Genomic DNA, 12,294 nt, shown 5'->3' with positions numbered 1-12,294 from the left:
TCGAATTATGTTTTGTTTCATAATACGATTAACTTTGTTTCATAATGCCACATATTTTGTTTCATAATGCCACATATTTTGTTTCATAATGCCACATATTTTGTTTCATTTTTTAACATGCTTCGTAATACATTTGAGATATCTCAATTTCACATAATTTCCGTCATATTGCTACTTTCTATATTATAACATACTTATATTAGCTACCTTCACCTTCAGTTAGGTTAAGCTAATGTTAGCCTTTTTAGTACTGCCGCTACATATTCAACATTCAACACATAGTAATAATAATTAGCTATAACCGTCCGTTATCTTTTTGTCTTCAAACATCTGAGATCGCAATATAACATTTTCTGTTGTATCTGAAACTGTTACAATGTAGAAAGTACCAATACTTAGTTATTACAATTTAATGTTTAGTACGAAATTATTAATAACGGTTCAATATTGGTTCTAGAACATTCTTTGAGAATGGTCAATTGAGTAAGTATGACTAATCGTTTCAGAAGTGTCTAGAACATGTTTCAAGAATGTTTAGTAAGAATACTATCAATATTTGATAGACTGGCTGCCTTTCCAAAAAGTATAAAAGGACCACATATGCTAACTTTTAATATATAATCTTCCGTATATAAACTTACTTTATAAAACAAAAAGAAAACGATTATTGAAATAAGTTCTAATTAGTTAACAACATAGTAATAGTAATTAAATATAACCGTCTGTTATATTTTTGTCTTCAACCATCCGAGATCCCAATACAACATTTTCCAAATAAATAGCGCAAGTGGTTTAGTGGTAAAATCCAACGTTGCCATCGTTGGGCCCCCGGTTCGATTCCGGGCTTGCGCATTTTTTTGTTATGGAAGCCGACATTCTCACTTCCATTATCACTGCTTCATTTATTGGAACATATCTTAAAACTTGTATAATTCATCTCTCCCTTACTAGAAGACCACTTTAAAACTAAGTTATATGCCATTAAAACGTTTTGATTTAAATTATTATATCAACGTAACTTTTATTATATCATAATCAATAAATATTTATATATCTGGCTATATTATCACAAGTCATATATATTTTATGCGCGTTCAATAATTATTATATACCTTGCAAAGCATTCAATCATGATTTTATCATCTGGTTGGTATCATCGCTTTTAGTACGAAGTGAATCATAACTTTACAAAGGTAACAATTCGTTGGAAATTCCGACTTTTTCCAAAAGAATTAATAAATGTATATATAAATTCATCAAATCATGGTTGATCAAATCTTATAGCTTCCCTTTCCAACACTTGATTATCAAATTGGATTAAATAAACAGTTCTATTTTCAAATTGACCTTGTGGCATTTCATGTGCGGTAACTTTACAACGAAATCCAGCATTTGTTAAAAATCCTTTAATAATACCGCATATAAAATAGTCACATGATATCCTATTGTTAGGTCCACTTATAAATTGAGTCAAAGGCGGCTGATTGTCGATTATCATATATTCATTGTTCCTTTCTGACGACTTCACTAAATCATCTGAGACGTGATTAAACAAATATGACCATAAAGTTCCATGAATGAATTGTAAAATATCTAGTATCTTTAAATCACGACGTCTCATCTTAGAAATTTGACTTGTCAAGGACTCCACTTGATGATGATGGTGATGACGATCCGAGGAGTCTCTGTTAGATGTCTTTATTGAAGATGCGTAATCCTTCGACGAAGCACCCGTGTTTGACCTGGACCTAGTTCCATTACCAGTGGAACCCCCACCGTTATTATTATTTGTATTATTTGTATAATTAGCATTGGTTCCTGGTGCACTTGTTTGAGAGCTTAATACAGATGTGGAGGAGGTCAAAAAAGTAGACGTTCTTGAAGAGCTTCCGGGTGAAATTGATGACCTAAAGTTTAATAATTCTAATAACCGCGAACCGATGGATTCACCATAATTAGACAATTTAGTTTCAAACTCTGTGACCGTTTTGCATTCCTTATGTAATGATGAGATCATCTCCTGAAAGAGAAATGTCATAGCAGACAATGAAACCTCATGTCTCTTTGTGTTCAATGATTCTGAATATAATTTTGAAGTCAATGGCGATCTGTTGCATTCGTCCGGAAGTGAAGGTTTAGGGCCCACTGTGTACTCGTATCCGGTAGACCTATTCTTGAAGCTTTCATCAGATGTGCTTGTATATATTATATCCTGTGACATAGTGTATTGAAATATGCTGTTTAATTGTTTTTATTTTCTACTATTTAGTGTCTTTTTCTTTGTTCTTAATGGTTTGTTATATTTGTTTTTCTATATAGAAAGCCTTCAAATATTGTTATTTTTATTCTTTTTTGACTTATCTTAAACATAAATAGACTGACGATTAATAAAAGCAATGCTTTAAAGATAAAGAAAAAGTGATTATATACAGACTTTATGTTTATGGGGGTTTATTTGTTGTTTATTCGTTTTGAAATATTATTATATGTATTTATTTAAAACTACAATGACTAACTAGTGTGTAATTGATGAATTATTTTCTTTTTTTTGATTTCTAAACTTTCTCCAATATGTATGTTTGACAAAATTGATGAGTTTATTTATAACCTTATAAAATGACTTTTGGGTGGTTTTCCTGTTCCAATCATAAGAGAGAAACAACTGTAAATGAAACTGGGTTTTTTTAATAAAAAGGCAGTAAAGCACAAAACAGGAGGGAAACAGATTAGAATCTCAATTGAGAGAAGAACCATTGGTTCTTACCAGCTTGGTGTCTTTCTTCAAAAGCCTTCTTGATGACCTTCTTAGCTTCTTCACGTTGGGTTGGTTGTTCGAAAGTTTCAGTAGAGACAACAGACTTGAAGGATTCAACGTCTAGAGTGTATCTGGTTGGTAGCAAATGGTTGTAGTTGATGGCCTTGATGAATGGCTTGATCTTAGTTCTCTTGGCAATCTTCTTAGCACCGTGTTTCTTGGTGACCTTTAGTGGGTATCTTTCAACACCAGCGACTAGAGCATGACCGTATTGGTGAGACTTGGAACCTTCGTCGTGAGGCTTGACGATGACGACCTTCTTACCGGCGTAACGACCACGGACAACGACAGCTATAGTAATAATCAAACTAAAATAAAAATAAAATTCAATAGAAGAATTCCAGTTTTTTTATTTTTTGTTCGTTAATGTTAGTAAAAAAAATTCAAAATCATACCACATAAAATATTATTAATAATAATGGAAAGGGTGGACTTGACGGGGGACTTGACGGGATGGCTCTAGGAATATATTTTCAAAATATCGACAACCAAAATAGTCTCTCTCGATCTTCCTAAACGATGCATATATGTTCCACTACATCATATATCTAATATTATTAGATGGTCTTAACGCAGGTCTTGGTTCAGGTTTCTTTGGGTCTATCTCCTCTATATTAGAGCAGTTTTTCCCCTCACATCTCAATAGTTTAATTCATTATATCATATATGCCACTTTCCATAAAATTAATCAATTAAATAAACAAGTTCAAATACGTACCAACTTTACCAGCTTTCAAAAACTTAGCCATTTTTTATAACTTTCAATCAATTGTGTTTAGACGAGGTTCTTCTTTTTGATAATTAAGAAATATATACCAGAGCAAACTATATGCTAATAAATAACAGCCCTTCCATCACTTATATGAGATCGTTACTACTAATTCCAGAAAATTAAGAAACAGAGATAGAACAGAACTCCTTGCTCCAAAGTCCCGTAACTTGGTACCGTCTACAATTTCCATAATGGTCATCATTCAAGAGACTGCTTCCGATGCTTAGGGAAATGAGACCATAACACAACTGCACATTGACTTACTTTACTTGTTGTACCATCAATTGATAGACAGATGGAGTTTTCCCAATGATCCATGCACTATAGTTGGTTAACTATCATGGCCTATTGCCATTATGATTGAAGAGAACTGAAAATTATTTAATTTTTACTGAAAAAAAAATCACAAAATTAAATTTTCAGCGTCGTCTTTCCACTTTTTTCAGAGGGGCCAAAGGCAATTTGTACGGCACTTTCTGACCCCAGATTGATAAAGTCATCTCTCACCAATCTAAAATTTCGGAAATATTTTTCAAAATAATGGAAAAAGATGCATTTATTGTGTGGTGTGTGGGTGTTAAAAGGAAGGTGCACGGGTGTCTAAAAGTCACAAAGCAGTCACATCAAATGGGAGTACCCACTGTCAGCGTCACAAATTCCATTCGGTAAATCGAATAGAGATAGTAGCGATATCTACCATAACTGAAGTTCATATTTGTATACCTTTATCCTTTACCCATATTTTATACTTAGTAACTAAGAGTTATTTATATATGTAAATAGAACAAACGTGTTTTATATAGGGAGGTTACTGTCATGTTTAATATGAATTTACCCATTTTACAAACATACTCCATTATGATAGCTAAACCAAAAGTAACTTAAATATATGAATACTTTATATTAATATTATTATTCGAATATAGTTGTCCCTTCTTACTGGACAATTGCAAATAACTAGTAGGTAAATACAACAGTTTTAAGAACATTTATCAAATTTGAGAATGAGTTAGCTAATTAATGAAATGTATAGATATATATCTGTAAAACTTTAGAAATATGTAAATGTAAAGAAAGTTTTCTTTTTGTTTGGTATTTCTACAGCATCAGTTACTTCAGTTTACTTTACAGAATATACTACAAACAAAATAAGTATTCTAAAACGTATATTGCTAATATGAATGTTTCTACTAATTTGCCGTTTAAACAGAAGTCAATTTAAATATTCTACTAAATATTATTACATGAACGAGTACATTTATTACCTGTTCTTCTGCTCCATTGAGTGGGTTTGCCCCTGGGTCATGTATTTTTAATACTTTGGCCTTTATTTCAAGTTTAATATTAAACATACTTGTTGGTATGGATAATTTATTACCAGAAGGTGGCTCTGTTGGAGATTTATTCACTAAGATCGGCGATGAACTTAGTTCCAAACTGGGGGATTACGAGACTCCCTTGTTTAAGAATACTATTAAAAAAATGGGTTCATTTGGTGATATTTTCAAATATGAGATTACGCAGGATGGACTTAGATGTGTTTCTGTTCAAATTGACAAATTAGGTAGTAATATCTTACCTGGAGTTGGAGAACGTGTCTGTATTACCCCAGTCGGTCTAAAACTAATTACCAAACCACATAAAGTATCATTTAAGAGTATGGGCAGTGAATTAAGACAAAAATTGAACAGTAAGGAAGATAATGGATATACTATAGAAGTAGCCAATGCTTATGCTAAATACGGAACATTAGGTTCTATTATTATCGATAAACTTGGTGAGTTACACAATAATTTTTTCTGCAAGTCTATTGTCTCATGAAAACACAAGAGTTTCTGCCAATTTAGAGCACGACAATGAGCTAATGTTCGAGATCACTTTGAAGTTAATTTGAACGTTTTTATTTTATTTTATTTTATTTTATTTTATTTTATTTTGTTAGTTGGTTCTTCTATAGACATCCCCTTTTCTGTATTCTTATTTTTATATTGTCTATATATTATAGCTTCAACTTTCACAAACTGATGAGATTAGCAATTAAAACTAGTTGTACGTATCCTCTCCTTTATATTCTACATAAATTTACAGATATATATGAATTCTGGATTGGGGTTACTTGCTACATTAAGGGCATGTTCTCTAACTTAGATGTTCTTAACTTATCTCATGAATAAAATATGTCCCATTTTTTTTTTGATAAACTCATCAAAGAAATGACTCTCACACTTGTAGGTATACGACAAATAATACTTCATAAATGATTTAATGTATTACCAGCAATTTGTGACACTCCATCTTCTCTTTATGACAACCTCGCTCTTCGTATTATTGTTATTATTCCCGGCCTTTAATTAATTGTAAGTAGACTGCGCTTGCGAATCCTTAACTATTTATATAATTTAATCATCGATCAACAAAATAAATTACACCTTGGGGTGACAGGATGTTTAAGGGACAAAAAGAAAGAGAAGTAGCGTCTGATATTTTAGATATTGGACAAGATTGTGTACACCTACTGTGTTTTGTGGTATTGGTTAATTTCTAATTCATTCCCCTTATTTGTAAACAAATATTTACGGGATGTCTTTAAATGATAAAGCAGTGGCTAGCGCACAAGCTAGGCCTTATTATAATAGTGATACATTTAATATCGGGTATCCTGCGGTCTTCAACCCAGATAAAGGTGTCTTGGATCAAAATGGTACATCCATTGCGTCAAAACTCTCCATAGCTAACCAGAAACGATCACGCTTTGCCTCTGGTCATTCAAGCTCAGGGGCCATCGATAGATTGATTCCCGTAGGTGGGATAGGTGCTTCTGTTGGTGGAAAATATGGAGCCCAATTATATTTCCCAGGTATCTCTTTGACTTGGAATGATATGTTTAGCATTGGTAGATGGGAAAATTTGATATGGAAAGTTCTATTAAGACAATACTGTAAGAATTTAATTCAGCAACCATTTGAAACATGTAAAATTATAATGCAAACAACTTCAATAAGTAAACAGCTATCTTATCAGTCTAATGAAGAAGTGAGTACGAATATTACTGTAGAAGCAGCTAATGACAAAACTTCTATTCCAGCTTTACCTATAAATGAAGAGATTGATTTCTTTCCAGTTCAAAATCAATCGAGTGATGGGATGGATCAAAGTTCAGCTTGGGCTAAGGATGATATTAATGTAACCAGAATAGATGGGTTCTCAAAGTATGATCCTACTATTACTGAAAATATGTTAAATATTGATAAATTAACGACATGGAATGTGATCCATTCAATGCGTAATAATAAAAATTTTGGAATTGGGTCATTATGGAGATCTAATAATATTACATTTTTTTACAATTTTTGTAAAAGTGGAATAATGTGGTTTACTTCAAGGTTTATATCACCTTTTTACTATTATTATAGTTTATCCTTTTCATCGATCCTTGGTTTGAGGATTTTAACAAATTTTATGACAGAGGTGATATTATTACCATTAGATCTTTATAAACTGAAATCCATAATTAGCAAACATTCTGTGAATGAGTTGGAAAACAAATTAGATGAGAAGGAAGAAACAAATAAAAGTCTGGAAGACGTTCAGCATATTGAGGAATCCATGTTGTCAACAGTGATGAGGAAATTAAAACTGAAAAATTATTGGAATTTCACTTTAGACGATAGAACATTGAGATTATTTTGTTTAATATTATTAAAGACTGCCTGCAAAAAGTTCTTCGATAATGGATTGGAGTTTTTGATATATTATTGGCTGAATTTCACGAACGTTGAGAATAAAATATATTTGATATTCATGTTAAAATTCGTTACTGAATTTTGTGAATTTTTCATTAAATTACCAGTTGAGACATTGTTACGCAGATACCAAGTTGATTATCTACTGGAAAACGATAACAGTAACAACGGCAATAGCATTAAATTGAAGAAGGAAGATTTAATTATAAGACCAATCAATGTAAACACATCAGAGATATGGCAAGGCCTGTGGAACGGTTGGAAAATTGGATTGATGAGCTTAGTATGTGGTTTTAGTTTTAAATTACTGAACAATATCGATGACGATTTAGAACAAGAAAGATTCTGAATAAATTTATCTTCCTCACAATATTGCCACTTTGAATAGTTGTGTTTTTTGCAATTTGATTATGTTGTAATATATACTTACACAGTCATTTGTACATATGATATGATTTATTTTGGGTGTTTACACTACAAATTAATACCCTTCCCCGCCCATTTTATGTATTCTTAATAAATAAATAGAAAAAAAATCTTAGTACCTCAAAGCACCACTGATTTCAATGTTTCTCTTGTTTCAACCTGTTATTCTCCTCAATTAGATATTCGCCAAGAACCTTTAAGGGTTCTTGTGGTTGTTCATTCGCGATATTCCTCATACCTTGTAACAAGTACGGCGTAACATTTTTATTCAGATATTTTCTAACTTGTGATCCTCCAATTATATCTGCTAAAGATTCACCTCCATTAGCTGATGGGAGTGGGTTAAGTGATGGTGTCTCTTCAATGACTGGCGTTTCTAACTTCACCGTTGCTTGGGCCGTTGTACTCTCTATACTTGGTTCCATACCAGTCGAGAAGTTCCCTGTATCAACATTACTGATTTGTTCTTCTGACATGCTTGAATTAATTCAGAGAGCGACTTTTAATAATTGTCCTTCTTGATGATTGGCTGTGTTTGATTGCCCAAACCTCATCTATCAAATGTTCTTTTCACGTATATTTTTTGTTTTACTTATACGTGTGACAACTTGAAAATGTTTACAGAATTGAATATAACCTGAATAAACAAAAGAGTAGAAATTTTTGGCTATATACAGAGCACTACAAAGATGGTGAGAGGTTAACAAGCAATAGACTAAGCAACTAAGCCATCATAAAATACGAGCCACTACTTAAAAAAAAATGTCAGAAGTAATGGAAGATCCCTTTGATCAGGTAGCAAACGACACTCAAGAGCAATTAGATAGATTGAAACATTACTTGACAACACATGGACGAGACGATGAAGTTATAGACATTTTAAAGGATGTTAAGGATACGATGGTAGATCTGGAGAGAAGTATTATAGTCATGAAAAGGTCAGGACAGGATGTGAGCTCAAGAGAGGATAAATTGACCCACATACGAAGAGCCTTGGATTTGTTAGATAGCACGAAGCCTAATACAGTAATAGCACAGAAAGGGCTTACAGTACCTCTGGACGAAGAAGAAGTAGAAACTCGAGCCTCTAAAGGTAATGCCGGTGATCAGGATCCATCAGGTGGGATGATAAACCCATTCCAAGAACAATTATTAAGGGAACAGGATAGCCATCTTGATGATATCCATAAGACAATGCAGAATCTACATGTACATGCGCAAACAATGGGCCAAGAATTAGAAGACCAAGGCCAGATACTAGATGAACTAGATGAAAACTTCGATTCAATTACAAATAAAGTGCAGAGAGGGAGACGACAATTGGAATGGATTTATGAGAAAAATAAAGAAAAATATAACGATTGTTGCATTGGATTATTGATTATAGCTCTAATAGTTCTCTTGGTACTTGCATTTATTGCATGATTAGATTCTAAAAAGGTGCAGAATGAAAATTAAATAGTTCATAGATATATTATATATGTATCTTTATATTAGGGGCAATGCATAAACAAATCTCCTAAGGTCGGACATGAAAAGTTCACAAAAGAAGGTTACCTGTTTGATTCATTCTTCTTCTTTTGCAAACTTCTGAAAGCAGCCGATGCACCAGAACTTGCTATACTTTGATCACTACCAACTCGTTGATTTGAACTGTTTAATGTATTCAGAACCTCACATCTACTGCTTGTAACTATCATATTTTTGGGTGGTCTATATTTCTTTTCTGGCTGGTGTATTACTGTCGGTAATGCAGATCCAGGAGGCTTGTTTGGTTTCTGGGGCCTAATATATGACCTATATTCCTTCCCAGTACTCAGCTGCGATGGTGTTTGTCTTCGGGACGAAGGTGCAAATATTATACTAGGGGAAGATTCTTTGTTCTCCTTATTGAGATGATTCATTAATGCATTTTTGGAAGCTACAGCTGCAGCACTGGTATATAATGCAGTATTTATATCCTTAACGTAAATATTATTACTAATATGTCCACCGTTATTCAAACTAGTTGAACTAGTACTTTTTTTGTTGTATCTTAATGCTGGAGATTGTTTATGGTCTAAAGGAGTCATCTGTCTGGCAGGAAGTGCCTTCTTTTCTTGTTCGTATTTTATTGAACAAGTCTGTATGGCGGGTAGGGCAGGAAGAACTGGTGCTGGTGTCGTTACAAAACTAGTTGAAGCGTGATTATACACATTTTCATCACTTTGTTTATCATCAATATTTAAAGTTTTCATTTCGTTTGATAAGTTGTTATCTTCTAACAAATTTCTGGATCTAAAAAAACAGTCAACCCAGTTCTCGCCACTGTTTAAAATAGGACGCTTATAATTCATACTTGTAGCACATAATTGAGATACTACACTAGCAGGTGGAAGTGAAATAAACCACAGTTTTTCTTTATATTTTTCAAGGATAAGAAACCCCTTTCTTGTGGCTTCTTCAAACTCGAAATCGTACATTGATAATCCGGAATCACTCACATCTACTATCGAATGTTCGTTAACTCCAAGATTATCGCTATACATTAGATGACCTTTATCAGTAAGCGTTAAGAGTTTCGGTTTGGAGTTCGACTTTCTCAGAAATTCTTCATTTTTTGAAACAATGTCTGTAATTAAGTCATTATCAATTTTGTTGTAACTGTTTATACTTAGAGCGGGCCCAACAGCAAGAAATGGTATTTCACAAATGTATATGAAATCTTGTTTCAAAATATGTCTACCATATTCAATATCTAGTTCTTGTTGTTTTGAATTATACGTGTTGGATAAAGGCTCTGTATTAGACAATGTTGTGTCTGATAGAGGTGGTTTGGTATGTGGTTGTAAAGGTTGCCTGCTACTATTGTTATTGGGTAATTGAGAGTTAGGTAGAAACTCAGCCTCCGATTTATTTACATTAGCCATACGTCTTGAAATTGGAGGAGTCGTAGAAGATATCTGTGGAACCTGTTGTGATAGGGCATTATTATCCAATTTATTTTGTATGCCATTTGAATATGAATTTTGGTAATAATACGGCTGTGTCATTTGTGGATTTTTATAAGATAAGGGTATACTTCCGTTGGGTTGGTTTATCATCTTTTGAGAATGGTATATTATTTTTTGTTCGTTATTGGAATTTGTCAGTCCTGTCACGGGCGTCTTTTCATTATTTTGATTCAAAGATATACCCAGTTTCTTTCTCCATTCTACTATGCTACTTGTATTCGTCGAGATCTTCATTGGCTTCTTTTTCTTTTGTTTAGATATCGTAATATTTTTAATCGGCGTATCGATTACGTGCAACTGCCTATTGGGAATTATCCTTTGTTTTTGGTGATCCAATGAATCTAACCTTGGTTGATCTCTCAATAAAGACTGATCCATAGTGAAAATCCCTTTCCATATATCTAATTTATTGTTCCAATTAATGCTATTAAACCATGGTTCTCCTTTCAAGTCTGAGATAGTTATCCTTTCTTTATCATCGATCACTAAGATCTTTCGTACTGTATCAATAATTAGTGGATTTATGCTATTAGTTTGGTTGTCCTTGGGGTTGTCGTCATAATTGTTTGAATTCCATGTATAATCTAATTCTACAATTTTTTCAAAGGTCTTTAATTCATTACTACCTCTAAATGGTGGACATCCCTCTAAAAATTGATATATCATACACCCGAGAGCCCATATATCTGAACTTCTAGTACATTTATTATAAAGTAGTAGCTCAGGAGAAACGTATTCTGCTGTCCCAACAAAGGAAGAAGTCGCGTTGATTGAATTGGGATCATCGTCATTCTCCCCATAAACCTCGGTATTAGCTACTGTGGTGGCTGCTCCAAAATCTGTAATCATTAGTCTCCCTTCTTTATCCAACAGTACATTTTCAGGTTTAAGGTCACGATGTATCACACCCTTTGAATGAATATATTCTATTGTGTCGATCAACTGAACAGTGAAATGCCTCGATAATTGTTCATTAAACGTCCTATATTTATGCAATAAAGAGAGCAATTCTCCACCTGCTGCAAAATCAAGGGCAAAATATAAATTGTCTGCATCATGGAAAGTATAATGAAGTTTCACTATTCCTGGGTGATTACCCCTAGCCAATAAATTTAATGTATTCTTTTCAATCGTCACATATTTCACCTTGGCTTCCCGTATTATATGCGCTTTCGAGCATACTTTGATTGCGTATAGTTTCTTGGGGTCATGTTTATCGATTGCCTTATAGACGGTAGAATATGACCCATGGCCGAGTTCTTCTTTAAAGACAAAATCACTTGCGGTGCGTTTTCTGTACTTCATGTATCATCCCAGAACTATACACGCACTGTTATAGTTCCAATTTTATGTTTCAATATCTAAGTTCCTCTTCTCAAAAAGTCGTATCCGTAAGAGTTATCTATGGCCGACTTGGTAAAAAATGATGCTATAATATTCTTAGGTCACTCTTGATTAATTAGTGTCAAAAAATGGGTAATTGCGTTGTTTTTTTCCTACCTTATACACCACAACAGTTATAATAAACGAGCGAATAACCGTGTC

At 33.2% G+C, this 12,294-nt stretch overlaps 7 protein-coding genes and 1 non-coding gene across 8 annotated transcripts; 4 read left to right on the top strand and 4 right to left on the bottom strand.

Moving 5' to 3' along the window:
* Positions 1-781: 781 nt before the first annotated feature.
* Positions 782-852, top strand: KABA2_08S01012. The gene has a single exon. It is a non-coding gene; the product is annotated as a tRNA-Gly (tRNA).
* A 409-nt stretch (positions 853-1,261) lies between these two features.
* On the bottom strand, positions 1,262-2,221 carry TRS31 (TRAPP subunit TRS31; the record flags this gene model as incomplete). The annotated part of the gene is made up of 1 exon (XM_041551912.1): positions 1,262-2,221. The coding sequence occupies one exon, from the start codon at positions 2,219-2,221 to the stop codon at positions 1,262-1,264; it is 960 nt and encodes a 319-aa protein (XP_041407846.1).
* Positions 2,222-2,726: 505 nt separating this feature from the next.
* Positions 2,727-3,564, bottom strand: RPL27B (60S ribosomal protein eL27; the record flags this gene model as incomplete). The annotated part of the gene is made up of 2 exons (XM_041551911.1): positions 2,727-3,106; positions 3,534-3,564. 2 exons carry the CDS (start codon positions 3,562-3,564, stop codon positions 2,727-2,729), a joined length of 411 nt encoding a protein of 136 aa, XP_041407845.1.
* Positions 3,565-4,949: 1,385 nt separating this feature from the next.
* Positions 4,950-5,408, top strand: KABA2_08S00946 (uncharacterized protein; the record flags this gene model as incomplete). Its single annotated transcript, XM_041551910.1, has 1 exon — positions 4,950-5,408. One exon carries the CDS (start codon positions 4,950-4,952, stop codon positions 5,406-5,408), a length of 459 nt encoding a protein of 152 aa, XP_041407844.1.
* A 759-nt stretch (positions 5,409-6,167) lies between these two features.
* On the top strand, positions 6,168-7,679 carry UGO1 (Ugo1p; the record flags this gene model as incomplete). The annotated part of the gene is made up of 1 exon (XM_041551909.1): positions 6,168-7,679. The coding sequence occupies one exon, from the start codon at positions 6,168-6,170 to the stop codon at positions 7,677-7,679; it is 1,512 nt and encodes a 503-aa protein (XP_041407843.1).
* A 214-nt stretch (positions 7,680-7,893) lies between these two features.
* SDC1 (Sdc1p) lies at positions 7,894-8,232 on the bottom strand (the record flags this gene model as incomplete). The annotated part of the gene is made up of 1 exon (XM_041551908.1): positions 7,894-8,232. One exon carries the CDS (start codon positions 8,230-8,232, stop codon positions 7,894-7,896), a length of 339 nt encoding a protein of 112 aa, XP_041407842.1.
* Positions 8,233-8,518: 286 nt separating this feature from the next.
* On the top strand, positions 8,519-9,181 carry TLG1 (Tlg1p; the record flags this gene model as incomplete). The annotated part of the gene is made up of 1 exon (XM_041551907.1): positions 8,519-9,181. The coding sequence occupies one exon, from the start codon at positions 8,519-8,521 to the stop codon at positions 9,179-9,181; it is 663 nt and encodes a 220-aa protein (XP_041407841.1).
* A 128-nt stretch (positions 9,182-9,309) lies between these two features.
* On the bottom strand, positions 9,310-12,054 carry PKH3 (protein kinase PKH3; the record flags this gene model as incomplete). Its single annotated transcript, XM_041551906.1, has 1 exon — positions 9,310-12,054. The coding sequence occupies one exon, from the start codon at positions 12,052-12,054 to the stop codon at positions 9,310-9,312; it is 2,745 nt and encodes a 914-aa protein (XP_041407840.1).
* Positions 12,055-12,294: the final 240 nt, after the last annotated feature.

Source organism: Maudiozyma barnettii, assembly GCF_903064755.1.
Source record: "Maudiozyma barnettii strain CLIB 1767 genome assembly, contig: KABA2_08, whole genome shotgun sequence".
Lineage (NCBI taxonomy): Eukaryota > Fungi > Ascomycota > Saccharomycetes > Saccharomycetales > Saccharomycetaceae > Maudiozyma > Maudiozyma barnettii.
The sequence above is the reverse complement of the archived record's forward strand: the minus strand, read 5'-3'. Positions and strand labels throughout refer to the sequence as shown.